Raw genomic sequence first — 27,587 nt, forward strand, 5'->3', positions numbered from 1 at the left:
TGCAAGTGAATATTATGCTAATATTATGCTTATAAAAGTTTCGTATCTAATGTCCTGATATTTTAATATAAAAACGAAAAATACACAAAATAGCAAACAAAACAAATTATTCCTAAAATTACATACTACAATGTGTATAGGAATATCCCCTTATTGACCTACACTATTACGCGTTCTGAGTGTTTGTCGAACATATCCCTCCATCAAATCGTTAACTAGAAACCACTTGAGTACAATGAGTACACATTAACATTACTACCTGCTAGCCACATTTTAACTCCACGCAAATTAACCGTCTTTTTTAATTATCGGTTTCTTACTGGTTGGCCGTTAGTATCATATAAATTGATATATAAATGTGTTTCGTACAGGATTTTGCGTTTATATTCTACATATTTCCTTCAGTGACATTTTAAATGTATGTATTATAAGGATACAATTTATCCTTTTGACAATGAGAGATGAATTAGTGACATGAAAAATTATTGATGAAATGAAAAATGAATGTTATTTTATCTATGAATAGTTTGGAACACATCATGTACAGTGTACATTATAAATAAATAGAAACACTAGAAAACATCATATATTGTGTTGTAAAACTACACCCCAAGATTTGTGGTAATGTTTTGCATGCATAAGTTGGTGTATAGATATAAAACAAAAAATTAATCCATCAATTGTTTACCTTTACATATAAAATTATTTTGTAGATTCGGAAAACAAATATTGTAAAGCTTTCATCTTTCTATTTCCTAAAATGGAAACTTCTAACAACATCTATAAAGGTGTCACTAAAATGTCAAACTTTCATGGGAGAAACAAGATATTGTTGACGTTTTACGTATAGATGATTTCATGTTCTATAATTTAGTAAAAATAGATATGTCGAATAGTTGTTGGGATGTATTACGTATGTAAATTGACGAAAGTGTGGTTAATATGGTTCATCGCCGTAATTTGCTTGAGGGAATTTAGTTTAGACACGATGACATCTCTGTGTATCCGGATAGAATAGTCAAATTCTGTCATTACGAATATAGTCATCGTGTCAAGATTGAAACATGTCCCACATTCCGTTTTACGTGCACGGTGGTCAATCGATTGCAAAGGACAGACACCAATTAATGATTCATAACGCTGACCAACGGTCATCTGCTCGACCCCTATGCTAACCAAGGTACATCTTTACCCCGCACCTGTCACTCAGGTGACTGAACAGGTAGATTTGATTGACAGCTCACCTAACAGGTATGTATGATGGAGTTATGTTTTCTAGTACGATTTACCTAAGATTTTCGTCATTCGAAATGTATTCCGACCAGCAAGTGTCAAATTATGATGAGTTCATTTACTACCGACGAGACTTAGTACTTAAGCGAATCATCCACTGTTGCCATTTCGTAGCTAACCGTTCAGCCGGTTACAACAGTGTACAGAATCACTTTTAGAGGAACAAAATAAGGATAAGTTGACCGACATGATTCCGTTGATTTTAGGTAGGTTATCAGGTTTTTTTATTATTTAACCCCCTTGACTATTTTGCTTCAATTTATTCAAATTGATAGCTATTTGAAATGATATGGTTGGCAGATTGGTTCTGCTATTTTCTTTAATTTGGTTTCGGAGAATAATTATACTTTCTATACTGGTTGAGTTTGTTGTGAATATAATTACCAGGAACGTATATTTGTTTTAATCAATTATTGATATAAATATTAAGGTTTGTAAAAACACCAATGATTCGACGAGGTTTTGTGAAAAATGTTCAAATTCATATAATATCCACATCTTGTGTTGTGTTTGTAAAATGGCGATATATTTTGTTTCAGGCATCGCCTTATTGGGTTCTGTCACAGCTCAACAAGGTCAACAGTTCCCTGGAGGGCAACAGTTTCCACAGGGTCAACAGTTCCCATCCGGGCAACAATTACAGCCTGGACAAATTCAACCCGGGCAACAGTTTCAGCCCGGGCAAGTTCAACCAGGTCAACAATTTCAACCTGGGCAAGTTCAACCAGGGCAACAATTTCAACCCGGACAAGTGCAACCGGGTCAACAATTTCAGCCCGGACAAGTTCAGCCTGGTCAACAATTCCCATCTGCACAGAGCCAACCAGGGCAACAGTTTCAGCCCGGACAAACTCAGCCTGGGCAACAATTTCAACCCGGACAAGTTCAGCCTGGTCAACAGAGTCAACTCGGACAACAGACTGGACAAGTTCAACCAGGACAAATGCAACCTGGTCAACAAATGCAGCCGGGACAGGTCCAGCCTGGTCAAGCAGCTACTCCCAACGGCCAGGCGGTAACCAGTGCCCCAAATACTGCTCCGTTACCTGGACAATGTATTCAACAGGTGCAGCAGATTAGTGTTAATTGTTTTATGAAACAAGGAGTTCCGATACAGCTCGCCGACGCTATTATTACCAATGGAACCATGGTCCAGTTGCCCCCAAATGCCAATGTAGGAGAACTTAGGAACGCTCTTTGCGCGTAAGTAAAATCAGTTGTACTTTCATGGAACTCATCTCCAATCGATTACTTCCTGTAACACCTGAGTTAATCAATGCACGGTCTGTTTTGTTACCTATGTTGTAAAATTAAGATAATTTTTGTTCCGTTTCAATGCTTTTAAACTTTTAATGTAGCTTTGATAGTGCTGTAACTAAAATTTTTTAACGAAGTAATGTATCTGAATTTGGTGAAAAAGAAACGTTTTAAATTCAAGCAAATGTGACGCGAAACTTTCTTTCTCAAAACTATTAACTTTTAACAATAACAAAATTCGACGGCTTCTCTTTTAACCATAATTATAAAAATAATGTATCAAAATGTGTTTATTGCATTCAAAGGATCAGAACAGACCTTATCCAATGTGTAATTCCACCGACACTAACTATGAGAGGTAAAGGCGCCTGTGCTGACAAGAAAGAGTTCAATTTCGCGGAGGGACAAATAGTAAACCGGATCAATGCTCTTCAGGCTGTTTGTGGCGCAGGTAGGTTGTATAATGAAGCTAATTAAATAAAAAATTTCTGCAAAAAAGTAGAATGCAATTGTAAATAAACAAAATTGAAAACGATCAAAATTATTTTCATTGTAATCAGTATCAGTTTTATTTTTGCTTTAATTAATGCTATTTTTCATTACCCAATTTTTGCTTTAATTAATGCTATTTTTCATTACCCAACGCAAAAAGATTCGTATTTATTTTGTTTATTTATTTTTACACAGGAAATCTGTCCCCGGCCAGTGAATGTATTAAAACCCTGAAGCCTGATATGCAGGAGTGCCACGACAAGGTCGGATTTGACAAATCTATGTTTATCAGCAACTCGTCGGCTGTAAAAGGAGCTCTGATTGGACGTGATAAGCCTTCCGCTGTAAAGTTCTGCGCGTGAGTATTGTCACAACATATTCCCATTTTTTATTGAAGTTACTTCCCTTCGTTCGGTAAGAAATTGATTGGTAAGAAATATGAAATGTATCCTTATATGCATTAATCGGTTACTATATCTTTCACCTAGAGAATTATGTGTCTTTAAGTATTAATACCAAAACCTTTCTTTATGTACTTAAATTTATATTTTCACGTATCACGAATTGTATACTCTCTGACTGCAGATCCCGCATTGAGCTTTACCAATGTATGAGGGCTGTGATCAGCAAGTGCCCGGGGGCCCAGGAGTATATGTTACTGACCGGATACGATCACGATTCAATGGAGAAGAGTATCGAGGTTCTGTGTCAAGACATAGATGGTAAGTATAAAATAAACATTTTATAAATATTATACGAAGAATGTCAATTGCAATTAAAATCACACAATCGCTCTCTCTCTATTATAAAGAATATGAATTGGATGATACAGAATATGAATTGGATTTTTAATTATTTTACCTGAGTTTTTAAATTACACCAACCCGTCGATAATTATACAATAATTATATTACATCGCATTTACATGCATGTATTGCAATAAGTGCTGTAATACCTTGATTTTGGCGGGTAACTCTGAACAACCTGTAAATATACCAGATCACACAACATTATTAAAATCCTTATTCTCACCATTGTCTTTATTTGCAGTGTACGTAAGCGGTCTGTCTTGTTTCCAAGAACCCCCACCATCCGTCGTTGCCTGTTTCGATGAAATGATGGCCAAAATGATTGAGTTAACGGCAAAAGAGATCGAAAATGTCGTCGACAAAGACAAATATTTCAAGGAATATTGCAGGTAAGATATACGATCTAACCCAAATAAAATAATATGGTCCAATGTTAAAAACTTTTTAGGACAGTCATTCAAGATATATATAGATACGAACAAAATATATAAATCATTTCGAAAAAGATAAAAAGATCAGATTCCAAATCAGATTTAAAATACATTTTATTCACTTTAAAGAATTCCTAATTCCATTGATAGAGAATAGTTCTCTTTCATTTGCAAATGTCCTCTAACCCGATAACATCTTCATTTGTATCCACAGAGTACGAGTTGAGCATCTCCAGTGCGATATGAAAGGGTGGAAGGACAAATGCCCAGCGAACAGTGTTGGCCTCAAAAACGAGCACGAGTGCACACTACTTCCGGCTCGCTGTCAAAAAGACGCTTCATTAAACGAACAACTTGGAAACGTTTGCAAGGCTTCAAATTTCCATCGCCAATTACGTCAGTCACAAACTGATAAAGACAATAATTCAGCGGGAACAGTGTACAGTTCAGTTTTTGGAACAGCCGTTGGATTGTTTTTCGCTGTTATGTTTAGTGCTCTATAACATATAATACTGTATGTTTATTAAGTTATTAGCTTTATAAAAGTATCCACTACTTTGTATATAGAATGTTCTTGTCCAGAAGAATCGATAAAGTAAAAAAATATGTTATTGCCAATTTATTTTAAAACTGTCTACCTCTAATGGTGTACATACATAATGTAATGTAATGTTATAACAGTTTCGTTATTAGAAACTTTGCTGTTAGTTGTTAAGTCCCAAAAATACCGTTATGAACATTATAATTCTACAAGGATAATATCTTGTGTTATAGCGTAATATAACGATATCATGTACAGTTTAGATTACAATAGTTCGCCGTTGCTTAGTTAGTTGTCTTAATTCATCATTTAATGTCATTTTTGTATGATTCTTACATTATTCATACATAATTCATACATAATTCATTCATTTTGTAAGTAAATTGGAATGCCAAATAAAAACGAAAACAATTGGGGAAAATTCATTCAGTGTGTCTTATTTTAATGAAATTTCCTCCTCCAACTAGCCGTGAACATTCATCACTGGAAAATAGAATATGGCAACTTTATTTGAGCTTATTTTCAAATATTGGCATTTGCCATTTCCTATCGTTTATTTTGATTAAAAATATTGTGGTAAAGACAAGAATTACAATAGTCTTATAAATTGTTTCTAGACCACCGAAATGCAAAAACGTGTTGCCGTATTAATTTGGTGGTATGCTGAGAACGTTCCTTCTGTTCGAAACAAGCCATCATCATATCTCAGTTTATTCCTTTTCCTTACAAGGCTTTTAATAACCTAGAACAATCTGACGGATATGTGTTGTTGTTTGAAGTCTTTTGTTCCTCATGCCATAACGTGATGACATAGAAACATATATATTTAAAATACATTACTATAAAAAGAAACAATGCAAATTTTCTAATAAAGATGTCATTTTTCTCCGGACTGAACTTCAAGCAACAGATACATGCGTGAATTAATAAAGGATGTAAACAAACATTGAAGTGTATAACTAATTAATCTTGATTATTGCCTCAACAAATATCTGTCTCTGATCGCAGTATGTATTCAATATTGAGAACAAGTCATGCAATAGCATAGATATTTGACTTGTCAGAATGAACATGTATAGTACATAAGATACGAGTATACTACATAGTCGTTTCTTGTTCACGGTCGATTATATTTGCAGTAACGCTATCAAGTTATTTTTGATATTTTTTTATCTTAAAGTAGAATTAGAAGCTCAAAGGTTTCAATGGTGGTAATGGTGTACAGTAAGTAGCTTTTGCAACTAAAGAAAACTGCTTATTCGTTTGCTCTTGTGTTTTGATAGAGAGAAAAATACCATTTCTCAATGACGGAGCATTTAAACTATGTCTGTATAGTTGAATATACATAATGTAACATACTGTACTTCACGTATTTTTTTTCTATTCACCCTACCACATTTTCGGTAAGTTATCAATCCTATATCGCAAAAATAGCATTATCGCGCCTTTCACTAGCTATACGGCATACAGTGGTGTTTTTCTGAACACCTTGTTGGTCAAAGCTTTAAACGTGATTACTGTCCGCTGAGTATTAAATCGTGATGTGATGTCATTTTCATATAGATAAGAATGTCTGAAAAATCATGTATTTATTTATTAAAAATCAAACCAAAATGTAAGATAATCGATAGTCCAAAGACGATTAAGGAAGGACAACAAGCGATTAAAATCAATCATGTATATAGAGAAAGGGATGAATATGTATAATGAGTTCCCGTGATATTTTTGGCTTTCGTACGTCGCTTTATTTATCAATAAAATTGACAGGTGGAAAAGGGTATAAAGGACGAGATTTATAATGAGATATTGGTATTGTTTCACATTATATTAATTGATAAAAAATAAGTGTATTTTCTAGTTAAGAAAGAGATGTTCTTATGTTGCATGGTTTCTGTTTATGTTATTCCACAGATTTAGGAATTTGTAGTATTGCAATCAGTTCGCTTCATTTAACATTATTTTACAAATTCTTGCATTGGTGTACCTGGACAAAACAAAAACAAACCATTAAGTAGAAACCTCCTGTAGATACATTTGTCTCCAGCTGGCATGATCTCATTGATACCAATAAGAGGATTCAGTGATATAGTTGCTTTAAAATCCGGCGTTCTTCCTAGATCCGCCCACCCCCTCCTTCTCCGGAGGTTGGCGTGTGGCCTTTAAGATTCTTGAGTCGATAATCACTTCATTGTGATGTTGTTTAACACCCGTCAGCCATCCGACAACGTATTGAATCCTCTAGATCAATATCGCGGTTCTCTCGGTCACTGAATAAAGATATCGTGTTTTGCCTGCGGCGGTTTCTCAACCGACAAATGAGAAATTTAGCGTTACAATTGGACACGTGCGCTTGCGGTAAAAATGAAAGTTTAAAATATCATTGATCCTAACTATTGGAATTCAACTCATTATTCATTCGTCTTTCTCCAATAGAGAAGGAGATTGCATAATTCTGACTTTTCACATTTTTAGCATCAGGTGGGGAATGAATTCGTGGCTCAAGAAGCATTCCCGTTATAATTAGCTGGTCAACGCCGCCGAAGCTCAACAGGATCAGTTACACAGTAAGATCAATCACCGTGACTGCTAGATTTATATAGTAAAATTACACTACGTGTAATACGGGTGTATTTTGTTATGTTCAAGATCATAATTTTTATTATATTGTAAACTTCAACATCGTGGCAATAATTTAATTGTAGATGCTATGATATAAAGACCACGTTTAAGGTGTGCTATTTAACCACATACTAAACCAATACGTTGCATCATACAATTACAGACAATAACAGGACATTAAACTAAACAATAAAATATTAGACTGATAGAAAAGGCAATGACGAACCGTACGTTTCCGTAGTAAATGTATGAAAATATCATTATTACACATATATTTATCGATTATGGACCTTTGTTGAGGTCCATGTTGTGCTACATGTATAATATGGTAGGATTAATATAATATAATATTTAATATTATACCAGGGGGGTAAAGCACCATATCAACGGAATCAAAGGTCCTTAATTCTAATATTAGATATGATTATTGTTTTTAAAAATGCATGGATAATGGCTAATATACCGACGTTGATTTATTCTGGAAAATATAGTTATGTTGGATTCTGTTTATCTGTTGATTTCATATAGACTTTGAACAGGGTTTTGATAGCTGTAAAGGATGAACGCAATTGGATACAGACATATTCAATGTAACGCTAACGCGCTACATGTACATATGTTGAATATGTCGGTATCCAATTGTGTTCATACCACCTTTAACGCAATCAAAACACTTTTCGATCTATATATTTACATAAATAATTCTATTTTTACATGTTCGTCCTTAAATTGAAAATAGTGCTGGTTGCTAGTTTGGGTAACCACGGTAGTCACGATGACAATATATACGTGTAGTTACATTTGTTTAACATGATGCTACATGAGGTTAGATTTGAAGCATAACAATGACATCTTTCAATTATTTTTAGAATATGTTGGTTTTTTCAATTTGAAAATTTTGATCATATAACAATAATGCTCTTTCGAAAAAAAAAGATATTCGAGACGGAACGACTATATGTGTCGTTGGAAAGTAGTGATGCGGTCCGAAGTTGAACGAGCCGCCATATTTGATTTTCAACCGAGGAAACTTACTGTAGTTATATAGACTAGCTTATTGATGGTAAGACCAATAAGCTACTGAATGTATGTCATGGATGTATCGGTCTGCGATATAGATCCGAAGACTAAATTCTTCATAATCATAAACTTTCAAATTCTTGTACGGAGGATAGACAAGTAGTTTGCATGGTGTGTGTGTTTTGAATTCAACGAAGGCGGATAAAGCTGATGATACTTATTTCGGATACCTGTTATGTATGTTTTCCACAAACATGTACGTGATCAGTTAACTTATTGTTCGCTTAGACGCTCCCAGAATTGTTCACCGATGTTCTGTATCCCCCGAATTTTCCTGGGGATTCCTGAAAATTCCCTGATTGTAGCCCCAACCAGCGATTTATTTTGTTGTTTATTACCGTAACTATGATTGAACACATGTTCTGTTTTGATGTCAAATCCACATGTTCTTGGATATTTGGATCTGATAACAACTCTTTAGTGTTATTTTGAAATCCGCCAAAATGACGAGGAAACAGATGAGTTCTGACGAGCATTTTATTGTGTGTCGTCTTAGGATCAGTCTTGAAACCAATATCAGTGGCGTATGAAGATGAAACGTAATGGTGGGGCAAAGGTCCTCAATATTTCGTAACCCCCTGCCTCCACACCCCGCACTCACTCACAGGAGATACTTGATATACTTTTTACATATTTCATTACATTAATCCGTGTACACATTTATAGACAGTGGCGTCGCTAACAGGAAATTAATGAATACGCAAATTAGCGTCCAAGTTGAGGGGGGGGGGGGGGTTCCGGGGTATCCACTGGAAAAATATTACGATTTAGAATTACTGAGATGAGTTTTACGATGTATTTTGATTATTTCGGCGCGAGCTTTTGGTGTTTGGGGGGTCCGGGGTATCTTCCGAGGGAAAATTTGGATTTAGAATGGCTGAGATGAGTTTGACAATGTATTTGATGAATTTGTCAGCACCGAAGGTGTGAGATTTTGTTGTTTTGCGGGTCATGGGTTCTCCCCTAGAAAAAAAATACGATTTGAAATGGCTGAGATGAGTTTTACAATGAATTTGATTATTTTAAAGCGTTCTTAACATGGATTTTTTTTTCGATTTAAAGTTACCTGGATTTAGAAATGATAATTGTGAGTGCCGTCATACCATTATGCAACTCAGCTCGATGTGAACATACCGGATTCACAACATCGGCGCACTGTTATGTAACTCAAAATAATAATAAATTTATTGTCTTTCTAAGACATATAAAGAAACTAATCTTTTAAAAGGCATATTTTTGAAATAGTATAATCCCTTAATGGACATTTTAGTCTTGTTTGTGTGTATTGAATTTTCATTATTAAAGGTTTGAACATTACGTACTTGAACGTTTTAGGAAACGCGCCGCGCAGCGAAACTTTTGAAGTACAAAACTGTGCAGGAGGACCATTCATTCTCTTTCAAATGTGCATTTTTAGAACATTTCACTCGGCGAAATGGGGGGTGGGTTAAAAAAGACCTGTTCCCCTGCCACCCCCCCAACGCCTCCTTCGCCCTTGAATAAAAGACCGAAAACGTTTTTTTTTCAGTTTATTAAGAATTCAAAGCAAATTTGTAATATGTGAAAAATTAAAAAGTTAGTATTAGCTTGTTTAGATTATTATAGGACGCAACTTCTTATCCAAGCGTGAACTAGAAGTAGACCGATCATGCACTGTGTATGCATACGCCATTGCGATTACGCTAATTTGAACGCAACCCCCTCCCACTGATTATAGGGGCATATATAAATATAACGTCACCATCAGGTCTTTTAAACAATTGCAGAATATCTTGAATACAAATATCGTGTTCCGATTGGTTGGCTAATATTAACACAATACGGAGCTAAAATCTTCATACTTAAGAAAACAAAAGTATTTTTCAGTAACAATATATTTTATTTATATGAAAACATATAATAACAGACGAAAAAATGTATGTTCAATGATTAAATTCAGTTCCAGGTTGTGGTTAAATGTTTGTCCGCATTCTGTTTAAATGTCACGAAGAATTTTTAGTCAATCTTCACCACTACAATTACGATAAAGAGAAAAGCACAATTTGAAAAAAAAATCTAATAACAGCCATCGCTGCGTCTACCAAGGTCTCCACACGTTGGAATCAGCGATTCCATTACTGTCTTGCTCGCAAAACTGAGTTGCACCAGAGCTCATGATTTGCATATGTCTGCCTCCTGTGTTAATATGTATGTTTTCATATGTTTGAGATACAGGACTTTGATAACGAGGAACAGACGAATAGGTGTTTGTCATATGCTGTGACACTGGAGACACTTGGAGATGGACGATTGGAGGAATATGTTCTTGAGACACCAACATTTGATACTGAGGAACTGCATCAAATGAATTGTTGTGACAGTGCATGACATCAACTTCCTGTTTGATATACTGTATTGGCGTACACTGACTTCCGATGAGGTTCTGCTGTGGAAGTTGATGATGACGTATGTGATTTGCGGACTCGGAAAGCGGCGTTTCCATTGTCTGTTCACTTGCAGCCTGCTGGCTCACTAAACATGCACGTAAGTTGTTCTTCTGAAGTGGAGGCAGGGCAGAACCATCTATAAAGTTAGATACTTTCCGTAAGCACTCCCTATAACCCTTCTCATACTCCGCTCTGGAACCTGTAAACATGACAATAGTATGTCATATTTAATACTTGATTCGTATAACCATTTCATGTAATAATTAATCAATTTTGAACAATTTTTGTTTTGCCAATATAAAATGAATATTCTATTCCAATACATTTGTTGATTTAATTTGTACAACACTAAAAAATTAAATCTATAACACCAAGAGTATAAGGGCTTTCTTTAACGTGGCTGTATTATGGATAGAATATCAAAGCGAACAGTCTATTTAAAATTGTATTCGATACAATATTAGGCGTACTTAAAGTGTCCTTTATATGCGAATGTGGTAAAGTATGTGTAAATTAACTTACATTGTTTCTCCGTACTTTTCCGTCTCTTTATGTAATCCACGGTTTTCTCTAGTACCTCAGCTTTCTCCAGTTTTACGGGTGACGGCTGAAAGGTAAAAAGCATACAATTACTATATTGACAAAACGACAAGGATATCAAATAGCATAAATGTACATTGATATATCAGCAAAGCAGACCCTTCTAAGAGTTTACTGTCCTCATCTGACACTTATTTCATAGAAATTGTGAGGGTCTTTAATTAAGGAAACAGTAGAGAAATAAACGTTCTTTCATTTATAATGTCGATTTTCTCCGTTTGTGACAAATGTATTAACTTGATCCACATATATCCTAGTCGTGAGTTTTAAAAACTTGTACACATATACCAATTATATATGTATATAAAGGATGACGATTGACTAAAGATATAAGTTAAAAATATCATAGTCCATGTCATCAGGATTTACATATTGTTTTCCGAAATGACCTAATTTAAATGTGTATTTCTTGTTATCTGCTTCTTCATACAAAAATGACCACACACAAACGACAAACACAGACTAGTCAAGCACTTATGACCATAGACATTCCCTTCGGCATTGTATATTTATCAATGAATGAACTTAACCGGCCCTTATACTCATTTATCTTAAAATCATCGGGGACTTTAAATAGAATTCTGTCGTATCTGTATATAATCAATTGTGATTTGTGTGTAAGAACACATTGTTACGTACCTCGGAATCCTGAGGCAATACAAGTGTTTCTAACTGTTCCAAGAGAAGGTTGATCCTGGCCCGCCTTTGTCTCTCGGCAATATGCTTTCTCGTCTGTAAAAGAAAAAAATTCTGTTGTTAAAGAAACTTGAAAAATATTTATCATGACTGAAGTAGCATAATCCTACCCTTGAGGTATCTGTCTGACATTGGTTTTATCTGTGTTTCTTTATACTGCAAATACCAAAAACAACAACAGAAATTATGTATGACGTTTATGAATGCTACTTATAGAATGATGAAATAACATACTTTGCATGGAAATGAAATCCACTCTAGTTAACAAAGAAAGCAAAAACTTAAAACGGAGACAAATATAATTAATTTCCGTTTTAAAGCAACATTACACTTTGTGAATAAACAATTAACAAAATTGTATATCAACTACAAATGCAATAAATGGATATGAAACAGAATTGGTTGGGCATGTAAGATTTTTAATTTTGCTTACAAATCCTGTTTTTTAAGAAAGAGAGAAAACAATACATTGTAGTGAAAGATGAAGTTTTTCCCCCTATCACTAATGTACGGATTAGCTATTTTACATAAATAATAAAACGATAAGTGATTTGTCTTGCGTAAATATTACTAGAAATCATAAAGACCACTTGTCTAATTTATCTGATATTATCGAGCACAGTACCCTGGGGTAATCACTTAAATATCTACAGCTTCCTTCCTAAAACAAATTTATGGGGCGTTACCCGCCTTTGCGGTACCTAAATGTTTGTTTTTACGAAGGGCGGCACTGCTTTGTGATGCAACAAATGGGACACGCCCCTCTCATTCATGTTGTCTAGCAATAAATATATAGTATTAGTGACTGGGTCGAGTGATTATCATTTAACTTGATGGCGTATGTGGTATTATTACATTGTACAGTATAGGGAATACTTAAATACCGTTAACAGAAACAGCTATGTTTGGTGGAATCTTCAAACAGTTTACTGTTGAAATGTATTATAGGAGTCTCATTTTCAGATTTCTTTTATAATTACAGAGATGTTTTTGTATCATGTTTTATATTTCTTGGTATCAAAGTTTCAAAAAATGTAATCAAATTATCAAATATCTTTATTTAATAAATGGCATAATGAAAAACAAAAGATTAAAACTTAATTATGTAATAGCCTCTTGATTAATTACCTATATGCATTATTTCATTACTTTAATCAAATCAACAAGTGGAATACTTATGAATAAAAAGTTAGTTTTATTCTAAATTAGATATTTTACGTTACAATTAATTATTATATTTAAATAAAAATACTTAATAAAACATACATTAGAATAAAAAGGCAAGTGTGATAATTTCTCAGAAACGTTACTTGAATCATACATAGTTTAATAATTTTAACAAATATTGATTCTTGTATCGTATCAGGTTTTTGTTGTAATCATTTAAAATTTACACTATATAACATAAACAGTAATTTAATAATTTTATTACTTAAAATAATATTGTGAAACAAAAGAAAGCATCAAATGACTAAAAAAATGTTAGTTTGAAGATAATTATATTGAGCAGAAATGAAATTAATTTAACAAAAAGTCAGTTATAAATAAATAAAGAAAAAATAAAAAATGAAATATAAATGTATGTATAAACACTTACCAAGCATTTCAGGTTTTCTTTTTCTGTATGACTCATGGACGATGTTATAAATTTCATGTTTTTCTCTGTAAAAGATTTTTTTATATGAAGTTTGAGTAAATATAATAAGTAGCGAAGGCACCAAGTCCAGATCAAGAATGGTGGCCTTCGACTATCTGGTCACCACTAAATAGCGAAACATCCGACCCCCAGGCATTTTCCGTTCTATTCACACAACACGTGGCTATTATCCCGAAATCTGATTGCTTACAAACTGTTTGTATGGCGAAAGCAGGAGCTTGCTTCTGGGGGTATGTCTGATTTGGATCTGAACAATGATTTATCTCTGAAAATCACTGATCGGCAAGATTATAAATCTATTTAATCTTTTGGGTGATTGTTAGAAATGCCTAAACATTTACGACCGACCGTTAAGTAGGGATAACGGACAGACAAGACTTCCTCAAAGATCAAAGGTTTTTTTTTTCGTTAATATGATTTTGGAAATGTGGTATATGCGGTAACGGGACCGTTATATAATAGGTCAGTCTACACACGCGTGTATTAAGCATTAAATATTTATTTATTATCTGGTCAAGGTGTGAACTTATGAATAACGGTAAAGGATTTGTGTTCAAAACAGGAAGACACTTTCCATTAAAACTGCGTACAAAATCGACCTTTAATTTTTATATTCTAGTAACGGTATAATGAATAGCTTTTTGATGAGGACTTATTTGTATTTGCATTTCGTTAACAGTAAAATCAATTGATATACTAATGACATAATCATATTGTATTGAACTAATGAAATAGTGATTTCTTTTACGCCTTTTAAATAAATCTAAAATCATTTTTAAGATCTTCATATTGATGGGTTTTTGTTTTTGTTTTGTTTTTGTTTTTGGGAAAACGAACATTTCGAATTTACATTGATTATATGCTTTACGTTGGGTAATATGGTTCCATTCTCGTGAAAACAATAAAAGATATCCTTCCGCATTCACTCAGCTTATGCCGTTGTTCTAATATAATGCTTAACATCACCAAAATTTCAAAGTATAAGATGTCATTAGAATAGAATATTGCAAATGCTTTCAAAATGAACTAATATTTCATTTCACCATTTCTTTATATGATTGCAATGCGATAGAAAAAAAAGTATTATAGAATAGATATCATTAGTCACGTAGCAATTAAATAAAGATAGCTACATTACCTTTGTTGCTATAGCTGCTGTTTCGGACAACGGATTTATGTTTGAAGTTCATTAAAGTATATAACCGACAGTCACCGCATGTCGTGTTTCAAATTCCTCGCTAGCTAATTTTCTTTATTTAATGATCGAATACGTTATCGATATAATCTATCTGTCTAAGGCAAATTAAACATGCGAGGTAAACGGTATTGAGACATAGCTAGTAGGTTAAAATATAAGATTTTCTCGACAATGAAAACAATATGAAGCGAAGATTGAAAGGGGACAAATAAAAATGACAAGTAATTGCACTTAGATGAGAACGATAATTGGCTTAAAACAAGTTTAGTTCCAAACTGCCACAATGCAGACATGTGCAATAATCAATTTGCAGATACTGGGGTATCAACGGATTTTTAATGCAGCGATAATTATATATTTAAGTGATGCATGTTTCATGATAAACAGTTCTCCTTTTAAGGGATATGTCAATGCAGTAAATGGTGCTCTATAACCACCAATATCAAAATATAAACAAATGTTCCCACACAGGAGGGCTCTCATCTCGTCATCTCAACGTGTAAAACAATAATTAAAATCTAAATAACGCATGTATGTATGCACGCCTTATTTGATATGACTAATTTAACTGGTTTACGTTTTTGACTATGGAAACGATTACCTCGGCCCAGAGTTTATCTCTATGAATATATATTTCTCTTTGTTTCCAAACAAAGAACGCTTTATAATACAGCTTTACATTGATACAATGTATACCCTTTTATTTCGATTCTGAGTGTTTCGTCATCAACCAACTGACGAAAACAAACATTTGCTTATAAAAACACCATGAATACACTATGAATACAACGATTCTCGTGCATCGATCAGCTGATTGTAAACATCACGCCAGTTTCATATCAATAAAAAATAGTCTCCCATAATAGTCTAGTGTATAATCTTTCATGTGATTTTTTATATAGAATCAACTAAGTTTTACTGTAATAAGTCAGTCAAATCTTATTTTAACTATAACGCTAACGCGCTCCACGGGATATGTAGATACCTTCTGCTATTCATAACCGTTATGAAAATTAGAAAAATACATTCAATCCCTATATATATGTAGATACTACCAAAATAATGAATTTATAATAATTGTGAATTATCAATTCGAGTCAAGTCTACGAAATAGATCTCATCTTGGTTTTGTGACAGAGTTTTGGTAAACCCCACTCATGCTTTTCTTTTTTTACATAGCATAAGATAATATTACACAACACTCTCTGCTGGCTATTTCACACAAATCTATTTTTTGTTGGTTTTTTTACATGATGGGTGATTCATAAATGGTATTTACCATACAATAAATACTATGGTTTACTTCAACACCTGATTTAAGTAATAGAGGGTGATATATTTCTAACGCTTACAGAGAGGCGGTATCATCGAGTGTGAAATGTTTACCAGACAATGTTAATGTTATTTGTTAACGTGTACATATGCATCACATAAAAGTACTATACCATGATTTTACATGCAGCTTACAGTAAATGAAATTCAATTTGTTTTCGTAGTTATAGATAAATTGGATTCAATCTGGTAAAGCCAACAATGCACGTATATAATAGATCCTCTCGAAGATATAACAGGCTTCAGAAATAAGCACGATGTTCTTTCACGAGCACTGACCCGAAATTTAATACACCAGGGTATGGTAACCGAGAATACGATCTTCGGGAACATTCTAGTCCGGGGCCTAGACTTTTAAAACAATAGCAGTCATGACCGTGAAAAACGATGAATCCGATAAAATTGGGCTCGGAATAGGGTCAATCGAAAACTTTAATTCAATAAAGAGGTATCATTATGTTAACATAAGCAATTTTGTTATTTATTGTTATTTAATTCCCAATATGATTTTGTTACATGATGAGTATTGTCATACATATTTTATGCGCAACCTAGTGTTTCACCATATACTTTTCTCAATCGATGAATCCAAATCCTAACCATTAACCCTATTGTTGCCCCATATAGAATGTCAATCTATTCTTGGCGCACACTTTGATTTAATGATATCACAATAATGCGTTTTCTGTGTGTCTAATATAGTTGATATAAATAAATACCCTACGCCATTGTGCCTAAACACATAGGATACTGTGAGATGGCGGTGCTACGAAGTGCGATCGAAGGGTGCTTATGACGAAAGTGTGACATTGTTTTAAGCAAGCTCCAAGGCAGGACGATTGACGGGGGATAAATCAGAGATGGGATGCGGTGCGAGTGTCCGAGTAAATCTCCGGACTAAAAAGGAAGATCCTAAGGTAACGTTTTGTGTTGATTAAGTACCTTAACTTAACGGAAACATGTGTGATGACGTTATGACATGCACTCACGTATTAAGTACATTGCGCACCAAGAGAAAGGGTTTTTAATCTGTATTCTGTTACTATACGTGTTTTTAACAAGTAGTAGACTCAACATTTCTATTGGCGAGGGTTCACGTTCGGACTACAAAATGTAGCTTCATATGTATCATAAATGAGTAATGGCGGAGAGTGAGCTATTTTGCGTATGACATATACAATATCACAGAAGATATTTTCGAGCACGTACATGTAGCAGTTCTTCCATTAGAACCTGTATAAACGCTAAAAGTTCAAATCATAAGGAAGTTTTGATCTAATTATAACTCCTACCAATATTATAATTTGTACTATGAACATGAAGTAAATTCAACGGTGTCTGGCTATGCAATACACCTAGTCGTTTTGAAATGAGAAAAGTTTTTATTTTGTCTTCGCAATACAACATTCCATGAGAAATATTATGTTTGCTTCGTAAAGGTAAATCTTTTTAAGGGCGATGTAAAATTAAATGTAACGCAATAAGGATATGAAATTTATAACGACACCGGCAATTAAGATTTCGAAAAATACATACATTTATTTTATTTACTAAATATTTAGTTACTAAATACTGGCACATTGCAGCTCATGTTTTAATTTCGTGCATTACAATCTGTCCATAAAAGACACCATTTGGTCATAACAAACATGGCGTTTATAGACATGTGTCTTTTATGTAAATGCATTCTTTATAGCAAGTTCTACTTCACTGTATGGAATAGGATATGAAATTTAAAAGTCATATTTTATTTTAATCATTTTCTTTAGGTAATACAAGAAAACAAAATCGTTTCCATTGCCCTAGAGCCTGATAATTATATCTATGGCTTGTGTAACTAATATGTCCATTGTTTAAAGGTTGTCACGGACAGATTGAATATAATAATGAGATTGTTTAATGATAGATTGTATCATCTTGTAATAACAATGACATGTTCATAAGATAATAGTGTCCATTTAACAAGGCGTTACCTGTATAGTACAACATTTAGCATGTATATTGTGTGGCGTACAGTACTGTAAGGTATGGTATTTACTTAACGGTAATATAATGGGTTTGCTTGCATCCAGATATTCTTTTTGTAAACCACAAATGCGTTTTTTTCACTAAAATCATTATCGTTTTTTTTCTCGCTAACATCACGTAATATTTTTCCTAACACAATACAGAATTTAAGGTTGCTCAATTTCAGCTATTTTGGAGAAGAAAACAACTTAAAATAATTTCAATAATAGGTCATTAAACCATTTTGTTATAGGTTCAATAACCATTCTCCCCCGAGCAGTTGGACTTTGATACAAATAATGCTTATCAAATTTATAAAGACCAGTGCTATACAGAGTATATTGCCTCAAAAAGTTTTATAGTGGTTTGATGTTAGTCAATAATTGGTTTTTATATATTGTATCGTACATTGAAAGACAATTCTGTCAATCGTTTGATTATCTCGATTTCGAAAGATGTTATACAACTTATAAAAATCTTGTCAAAGTCCAGTAATAACCGTACAAGGGTAGGGAATTTAAATCGATGAGCGCGAAGAAACAATATCCAGCGGTGTTGCCGCCTTTTACCCTTTTGGTAGGAATCAAAACTTAGTCAGGCTTGATGAAATTTAACTACTATATATGTAAGAAACTTGAATTATACTTATTTCTCTCTCCTTTTATTTTCTTTATTCCAGTCAAAAACTATATCGGACCCGGTGATACAGTATGGGACGTACCAGTTTAACAGGAATAGCATTTTTGTGGAGACTCACAGTGTGTATGTGGTGGATCCTAGTCCCCTGGAGTTCTGTCCTCCACCACACATACCTCCCACGAAAAAGTCAGAAATATTTAATCTTGAGGAATACGAACATCTAGACAAACGAGCGATGAAGGTAAAATCAAAATGCAAAAAAACAGCAGCGTAAAAATGCGAACCCTTGGAAACTGTATCAATAACTTATGCTCATTTATACAATCGAGAAGTCCCCCTCCTCCATCATTTGTACAGGGCAAAAGTGAGTTTCATATCTATCCTATTCAAAAATACTTTAATAGAAATGTCCCTAAACTAATATCTAATCGAAACAGCAAAATTCAATAACAATACAGTTTCCATTAATTCAAAATTTAACCTTAATTATTTTGATAATAGTAATGATAAACGTGTTATTTTCGCAAATTGTCAACAGTACAAACCCAAACACGAGAAAGAAACTGAAGTAACATTCCATACATTGTGTTTTTGGTAGGTACCGAATGAGAAGAAGAAAGGGTCTCTTATAAAACTGGTGAAGTACTTAATCAAGCCATGTAAGGATGACGTCGGAAGGATTCGTGTTCTGTTTACCTGGCTGTGCGCCCAGAACATGGATAAAATGGTTGTCCCTATGCAGCCTCCAAAGGAAAACTCGGTCGTTTATTACCTAACGCGTCTCAAGGTCAAGAAAAACAACTATGCACAAATGCTTAGTTTTCTCTGCAGGTACCAAATACAACTTCAAATACTAATACAACTTCAAATAAATACAAATACAACTTCAAATACAGATACAACTTCAAAGAATAGACAGAAATAACGGATACCGACATATTATGTATAAGAAAAAGAAGAAATATCGATGTACATTATGGATGTTCATATTGCTTTACGTAACTTGCTAAAAACGGGGGGCAAACATGTCTTTTTGCCCCCCCCCCATTTTCGCCGACTGAAATTTTCGAAAAATGCTTATTTGAAAGAAAAAAGGGTCCTCCTGCACATTTTTCGTACTTCATTCTAGAAAATTTTCCGCTGCGCGGCGCATTTCCTAAAACGTTCAAGCATATAATGTCAAACCTAAAATAGTGAAAATTCAATACACACAAATATTAGACTAAACATGTCCGTCAAGGGATTCTATGTACTATTTTAAAAAAATGTCTCTTAAAAGATCAATTTGTTTATGTCTTAGCGAGACAATTAATTCATTTAGTAGGGTTGCATAATGTTATGACGACACAATTATCATTTCTAAATGCAGGTAGCTTTAAATCGAAAAATTACCATGTTGAGAACGCTTTATAATCATTAAAATACATCGTAAAACTTATCTCAGCCATACTAAATCGTATTTTTTTCCCGGGGTAGACCCCTGGACCCCTAACACCAAATTCTCGCGCCTTTGGGCGCTCACTGCAATTGATATATTTGACACGTTTTGTCTGGTTAATTCATGCATCGCTAGTTAAATATGTATCGTCTATGTACAGAGTAAGCCTCACTCACATCGATATTATTGTTGTTTGTATTTAATTTCAGAATTGCCAACATCACCTGTGTATGTATCCATGGCTACCTTAAAGGAAGTACTTATCACATTGGTCAATCAGTTGAAAAGAACAAGGCCGCCTTATATGGCGAATGGAACGCCGTTCTTATAGACAACACATGGCGTTTGGTAAATCCTTACTGGGCTGCATGTGCGGTGGGAGCGCAAGTCAGTGAAAATGTGGAAAGAACATTCAAGGTCGATGAAACGTATTTTCTTCCAGATCCAGAACAACTCGTGTATTCCCACTTCCCAGAAGAACCAGAATGGCAGCTTGTGGACAGACCAGTGAGCATACATGGGTTTGAGCAAAAGGCTTTCGTGAAAGAGAGATTCTTTGAGTTGGGCATGCGACTTCTGACCCATTCATTATGCGAGATTGAATCGGACTCGGGCGACGTTGAACTGACCTTTGGAATACCAGAACACAAAAAAATGGATATCCATCTAAACTGTCTCATCTTCAGAGCAGATTTTAATGACTGGCATCTTCAGGAAGACAGTCGTTTCCAGCCTGACATGATATACAATCCAAATGACAATTCGGTTGCAATTCGTATTCGTTTTCCCAGAAAAGGTACATATAAGCTTGAAATCGTCGGGAAAGACAGAACAATAACAGAAGACGATTACGATTTTGATTGGGTCGCAGTTTATAAGATCCGTGTAAATGGGTTTCCAAAGAAGTATCAGTCTTTTCCAAAAGTTGGAGACGCTGGATGGGGCAACAATCCCAGAATCGAGGAGAAGGGGTTAGTTGCATTGTCGCATCCTCATGCCGTCATTCTTGCTGAAGGAGACGTGACACTCATTGCTTTTGGTATTGAGGAAGATGAGGGGAGAGGTAAAGTGTAAGACTATCAATTTTTTTATTACAGCTTTCTGTTTGGCGCTCTCAATTCGGAGGTTATCAACATCATCCTCAATAATGCAGGGGTTACTATGTCCCTGTCATAGTAAACTGGAGGCAGCGTTGATGAACAATAATGACTAATCACAATATTCCCGTTGAATTAGTGCAGAAAGCGGTGCTTAACTTCATAGCCATACAATGTACTGTGATTCGCTTCTTTTGATGCACATCAAAGGACCAAAGTTGTTACATACAGTGCCTTCAGTTTTCCTATGACGTAACCCATAGATGGATATCTAACAGTTGTAGATACCCCTTGAACAATATGGATGGTACGCCAATGAAATTCGGAATATTTCGCTGGTGTTTGGAATTTTCGGATTTCAGTGAGAAATCAATGCGAAAACAAACCATTCGGGATGTTTACTCGCTACAGAAAATTGAAATATGTAACCGAACATGTTTTTGAAATCGTTTGCTAGCCATTTTTATTTGTTTCTGCTGTTTTACCTGGTGGAATTCTGGAAACAGAGTGTAGAAGTTCAATGCGATATAAACTTGCGTTTATCTTGTCACCAAATTAGCTATGGGACTTTAATTTGGTTTTGTCATTAAACCGTCCTGCTTACCATAATTCTACTTATCATACTTTCTTGCTTTTTCTCGTTATGTTATACAGTTAGAATGTAAAATGCATTTAAGAAAGACCATTTTGATACTTTTTGATCAACAGCATCATTGAAACCTTCTTCTTAAATCAGTAGTATTACAATTATAAAATAGACAGAGAAAATTGTGTTATGTTCAATACTTTGATATACTTTAATTGTTCCAATATAATTCTATATAGAAATGAGCATAAGAAAGACACTTTAAATTAAGGTATTTACCTGCCACTGAGAATAATCCTTTCCGTCACCAAATTTTATATAATGAGAAGCGTTGCAATGCCCATTAATTTGGCTTATATATAACGGGGTAAAAACTCATACAAAATCTCAAAATTTGGAATTTCTCAACATTGTGCGTGATAGATGAATCTATAAAGAATTATACGTTTTAATTCGAGGGCGGTTCAAAAAGTTACCAGCCAAACCCTTTTTATTGACCTAGGTGTTCATAATGTCTATGTATTGTTTCAATGCATGTCTTTTACTCGGAAGAAGAGTTCGATCTAAACCACACATAAGTAATGCTGGTTACCTATGGATTCGTCCTTGTATCTATAACTCGTGTCATAACGTATTTGTTTTGTAAGATTTATAGCAATTTCAATATTTCTATCACATAACAGGTTTAGACCTCCGATATCGGCTGACCGATGTGAATAAGAGTCTAGAATCACTTCCCTTGGAGAAAACTGGCGTTACCGAGGAAACCGACCAGTACATCATTGGTAAGACATGTGGAATATTCTATATCCAACCATACAGTTTCTTATTGTCGGCCCGTTATATTGAGAATCTGATAAAACATTCCATTCACAGTTCATGATCGTATGTAACTCTCCATATGTACACCATCCCTTATAAAAATTATCTGAAGTTATTTTGTCTTAACAGAAATAAGCATGTAGTGTGTTTTGTAACATTCATATATGTAATTCACTAGATACGACCATTCGATGTGTTCTACAAATACCTACAGGATTATTTCCTTATAATGTATCTTATTAGACAAAGCATTGATTCATTATTATTTATTAACTATGACGACTGGTATCTTACAGAAACCGTTCAGGCCTCGATTTCTCGAAACAAACTTAAGTCAAAAACTGACTTAGTCATACATTTTCATATAAGTTACATAAGGAAAAAACGTAGGATTTGACTTAGGTTCGTCCTTTTTTCGAGAAATCGGCGACTGATCGCACATCGTGGTGAAGATATATTGTGTACATCGCACATCATGTAAACATGTGCAATTCAAACCACATCAGAATTGTGTATTTCATTGTCAATAATTGTTTAACATATCTGTATGATTATCTTCTGTTTTTCATAGACCATTTCAATCGCGAAACATGTTATCAGTACTTAGTTATTTCATTTTATTCACAGAAATCCATCCTCCCCAAGGCGACGAGGCGGCGGTATGTGTCTACATTGTGACTGAAGAGGGCGACGCGATCAACATTTGTAACAATCTTATTGTTGGTGTCGACGCGGCTAGTGTGAATCTTGCTGAAGATATCGCAAGAGTGAAATCGCGTAAGTTGCATTTCATTTATGTGTTCAGATGTGAAAATGAAATTTTAATCCTATTGAAGATCTTTCGTACGTTTAAATTTACCTAACGAGTTTAAGAATTTGATATGCCTCGAGCCATAGACATATTAATGTCTTACTTTTAAAATTGTGGACGCCATTTATGAACACGATCAAAAGGAAAGCAACTGCTTTAGTTAAACTCAAAACATTAAATCTTCAAAAACTAGATTTTTTAGATTTTAAGCTTTTTTTCCAGTGTTACTCAGCACATGTTCAAAAGATGGACGCAAGGGCCACATACTAAGAAAATTGTTAGAAACCATATCTCATACACATGTTTTCGTATTAATATGTTTTAAAATGTTGAAGAGATACAAAAACACATACAATTATTGAAGGGAATAAGCATACAAAACTGCAACAAATGAAAGAAATTGCACCTATGGTGGATTTTGCAACCTCATTTTGAAATAAAAACAGTTTTGTCTTTCCACAGAGCTTCAGGCAGCTATAGATGAGTTCGATCTTAATGGGTTAGATCGAGCTGTGGATCTTGTGAACATTAAGGAATATGAGGAGCCAATGCAGCGCGAGATGAACATCGCACGTGATTTAATCACGCGTTTCACCAACCTCCACGTCCAGAAACATGATGTCTTGGCAATCCCAAATTCAACAATTTCGGACATTTGCAACAATCCAGTCACTGATGAAGTCCATGAGGTCGTAAAGGCTATGCTGCTGTTGTTAGGGGATTACGAGGAAATCACAACGGTAAGTACACGTCTATCGAAATGGCCCTCACGCGCATTAGCTATTATGAAAATGAGAAAAAATGGCAGTAATATTATTTTTTAAATGATTTCTTTTTAGCATATAGTTTTAGGAAGCTTTATTGTGTAATTTAACTTTATCATACGCCTTTAATAATAGAGCTCCAGCTTTCTCTGCTATATTTTTTTACATGGAAAGTAATCATCTTAACGCAATCTGATGCGAATATGAAATATATCTGAAACTGCAGTAGGTTTTTACTGTACGATAATTATGTGCACATTTTACAAAGATATGGACAAACGCAAAAGAAATTCTGCAACGAAAAGAACAAGAATCACTGAGGCACCGAATCAACACATTCAACATCAAGAAACTAAAGATGGACATCACGCTTGGTGCAAATAAGTTGATCAAGAGACTTGACCTCGAGAAAATTACCACGAACTGCCCGGCGGCTGGACACATGTATATGTGGGTAAGTAAATACCCATATAAATCATTCCAATACTATTACTATTTGATATTTCAGACAATATAACCCAAACGGTAAGGATACCCTTAAGTCATCTGTTTTCCCCCTTCATCGTCGGTATTGTACCGTTCACCATGCACCTAGTGTCTTTCTTACGCAATGAATCTTGATTGAAAAGATTCTCTATACAATTATAATTCTTTAGTACTACTCCACATCATTTTAGTCGTTGACTATTGCTAGCGATTTACAGGAGTGTTTATGAATGACCCGATAGTTTTTCAGCTTTATCCGCGCTTTATTTCGTAGGTCCAGGGTATCACAGAGGAGAATATGAAGCGGAATCCAGACGAGGCTAAGAAAACTATTCCAAGGACCCATGAGTTAGGCGGACCCGGTGCACCACTTGCTAAAATAAAGGAAGTTGTTGGCAAAGTTCCTATCAATGAAATTTGAAATTTGAAAATCTTCTTTCAAGAGCTGTTGGCTGTTTTTTTTTTTTTTTTTTTTTTTTTTTTTTGGCCGGACTATTGACGTTTTTGACTCTTGCCGACGTGGAACGTATGAAAATGTTAGTTTATCTGATTGTTTGTGGCATTTCCTATTCAAGCTTGATTCATTCAGCCTGTTGACCATGACTAAGATCCAATTAAGATGATATTTTGTTCTTTCTCTTCGACTGAGGATATCAAACAGATTCCCTATCGTCGAGGGAGTTACAGTACATGTCTACTGTCTGCTCACTCTTCTGGCTTTAGGTTGGGTTTTTTTCATTAGGGGAACGATTAAAGGGAGATAATCGCGAGTAAAAGTTATGAAAAAGACACAACTTACCACCCGCTCATTTTTAATCACGCTATGGTAGGCTGATGACGTAAGTATGACCAAGCCTCAAATTGGTTCGGTAACATTACATAATATCATTACATAATACATGTACCGCAACATCTGTCAATGCTTTTATGTTTTGAATGTTTTGAAGTTACTCTTTATAATAATGATAATACACTTCGAATCCTTTCTCTATTTTATAAAAAAAAAATCTTCAAATTCATACTTTCAACTAAATTTCAGACAACATCTTCAAAATTCCTAATTCATCTAAGGACTCTTTTTCCTATGGAGTAACTCCGCCGTTAGTTCAGCCAGTGAAAATCAATATTACAAACGGCAACATCATTTGTGTTTTTATATGAACGTATAGAGTATTTCTGACATGCTTGCTGCAAGAAAGACTGAATTATAATTACATAAACATCAATAAGATGTTCTTCATAACACATTATCAGTCTCCGTGGTTTAGCATGAATTTTTATGGGCATAAATAGTATACATCATATTTAAACAAATTGTCTCTCGTTTGTATTGAGCTTAGCATTCATATTTGTTATCGGGTTTTTCCATGAACGAAACTCCACTCACAATGTTTTATTATTTTGTTAACGTCACGTTATTCCCGCTTTTCCGTATTCGTTTTTACATCCCATAACATGATACTGATAATTAATTTAGTTTATGTATATGTATTGTTTGTAGGTGAGACACGTTTTATGATGTAATTTTATTTGTCGAAAGTATTATGTCATTTTCCAAGAAAACAATGCGTTGGTGTTACCTTTCACGGTTTAACTTCAGATCATTGCAATCATTTGTAGATTTTTTTATCCACGTTAAGTTTAAATAAATCTTTTCTCAATAACACTTTCTTTCTTATTTTTTATGTGCATTTAGGCGGTTAAGTAAGAAACAATTGTCTCTGTGAACGTACCCGTTGAAAGCATAAGCAAGATGGGTCATGTATATGTAAACCACCAAAAACATATAATGGGAGGTAACTCATGCATAAATGGTTTTTTTATGATTACATAGAACCTACAAAATGTTTTATATATATTAATCAGGTTAATATTACATTTTTATATTTTTGTGTATTTATTCTGGAAAAATAATAAACGTCTGCATACATAAAGATACATTGCATTATTGATATTAATACACATTTTTAAATAAGATAATCTATTACATTGAGACAGCTGTTTCGGACACCAACAACATATAACACATATATGTTATAAATGCTATCCATTTATATCGTTACTAGGTTGTAAAGTCTTTAAAACATGTACATGTACTTGTATAAAGTCAGAAATGTTACAAAATATCAAAATGGGACTTCAGTACCGTATATGATTGGTTCGCGATTTCTCGTAACACGGCTTATATCGCGAACATTTGACCTGCGACTTATAGAAAACATGGTTGAATCTTATATCTAAAATAGCTAAAATCAATTTTCAGCTAAATTTGTGTAAAGTTTGATTCACGTCCATAGCCAACTCTACATTGTTTTGGACAGATAACTGTATCCAATGCTTGCTGATACAATATCAAGTATACAATGTGAAGATTACCGTCTGTTCATCTAAAAGATTGATTCAAATTAGCGACATATGTTGTGGGAACTTAGAGATATGTACGCAAATTTCATTAAAAATTGATAAGATCTTCAACAAAATCACTTTCATCAGACAAAAAACTCAA

The 27,587-nt window shown here is 34.2% G+C and overlaps 3 protein-coding genes across 3 annotated transcripts; 2 read left to right on the forward strand and 1 right to left on the reverse strand.

Annotated features, from left to right (window-relative positions):
• Window positions 1-1,390: 1,390 nt before the first annotated feature.
• Window positions 1,391-5,248, forward strand: LOC138317149 (uncharacterized). Its single transcript, XM_069258712.1, has 7 exons — window positions 1,391-1,499; window positions 1,833-2,496; window positions 2,856-3,001; window positions 3,238-3,400; window positions 3,628-3,764; window positions 4,093-4,240; window positions 4,497-5,248. Exons 1-7 carry the CDS (start codon window positions 1,481-1,483, stop codon window positions 4,783-4,785), a joined length of 1,566 nt encoding a protein of 521 aa, XP_069114813.1. The 5' UTR covers window positions 1,391-1,480; the 3' UTR covers window positions 4,786-5,248.
• A 5,132-nt stretch (window positions 5,249-10,380) lies between these two features.
• On the reverse strand, window positions 10,381-13,957 carry LOC138309508 (transcription factor HES-4-like). Its single transcript, XM_069250728.1, has 4 exons — window positions 13,842-13,957; window positions 12,188-12,280; window positions 11,471-11,555; window positions 10,381-11,147 (listed from the first exon to the last, which is right to left on the reverse strand). Exons 1-4 carry the CDS (start codon window positions 13,896-13,898, stop codon window positions 10,600-10,602), a joined length of 783 nt encoding a protein of 260 aa, XP_069106829.1. The 5' UTR covers window positions 13,899-13,957; the 3' UTR covers window positions 10,381-10,599.
• Window positions 13,958-17,004: 3,047 nt separating this feature from the next.
• On the forward strand, window positions 17,005-26,747 carry LOC138317160 (hillarin-like). The gene is made up of 9 exons (XM_069258721.1): window positions 17,005-17,348; window positions 19,118-19,318; window positions 19,676-19,908; window positions 20,725-21,578; window positions 22,882-22,983; window positions 23,648-23,797; window positions 24,294-24,571; window positions 24,864-25,049; window positions 25,356-26,747. Exons 1-9 carry the CDS (start codon window positions 17,292-17,294, stop codon window positions 25,500-25,502), a joined length of 2,208 nt encoding a protein of 735 aa, XP_069114822.1. The 5' UTR covers window positions 17,005-17,291; the 3' UTR covers window positions 25,503-26,747.
• The last annotated feature ends 840 nt before the right edge of the window (window positions 26,748-27,587 follow it).

This window comes from Argopecten irradians, chromosome 1, assembly GCF_041381155.1.
Source record: "Argopecten irradians isolate NY chromosome 1, Ai_NY, whole genome shotgun sequence".
Classification (NCBI taxonomy): Eukaryota; Metazoa; Mollusca; class Bivalvia; order Pectinida; family Pectinidae; genus Argopecten; species Argopecten irradians.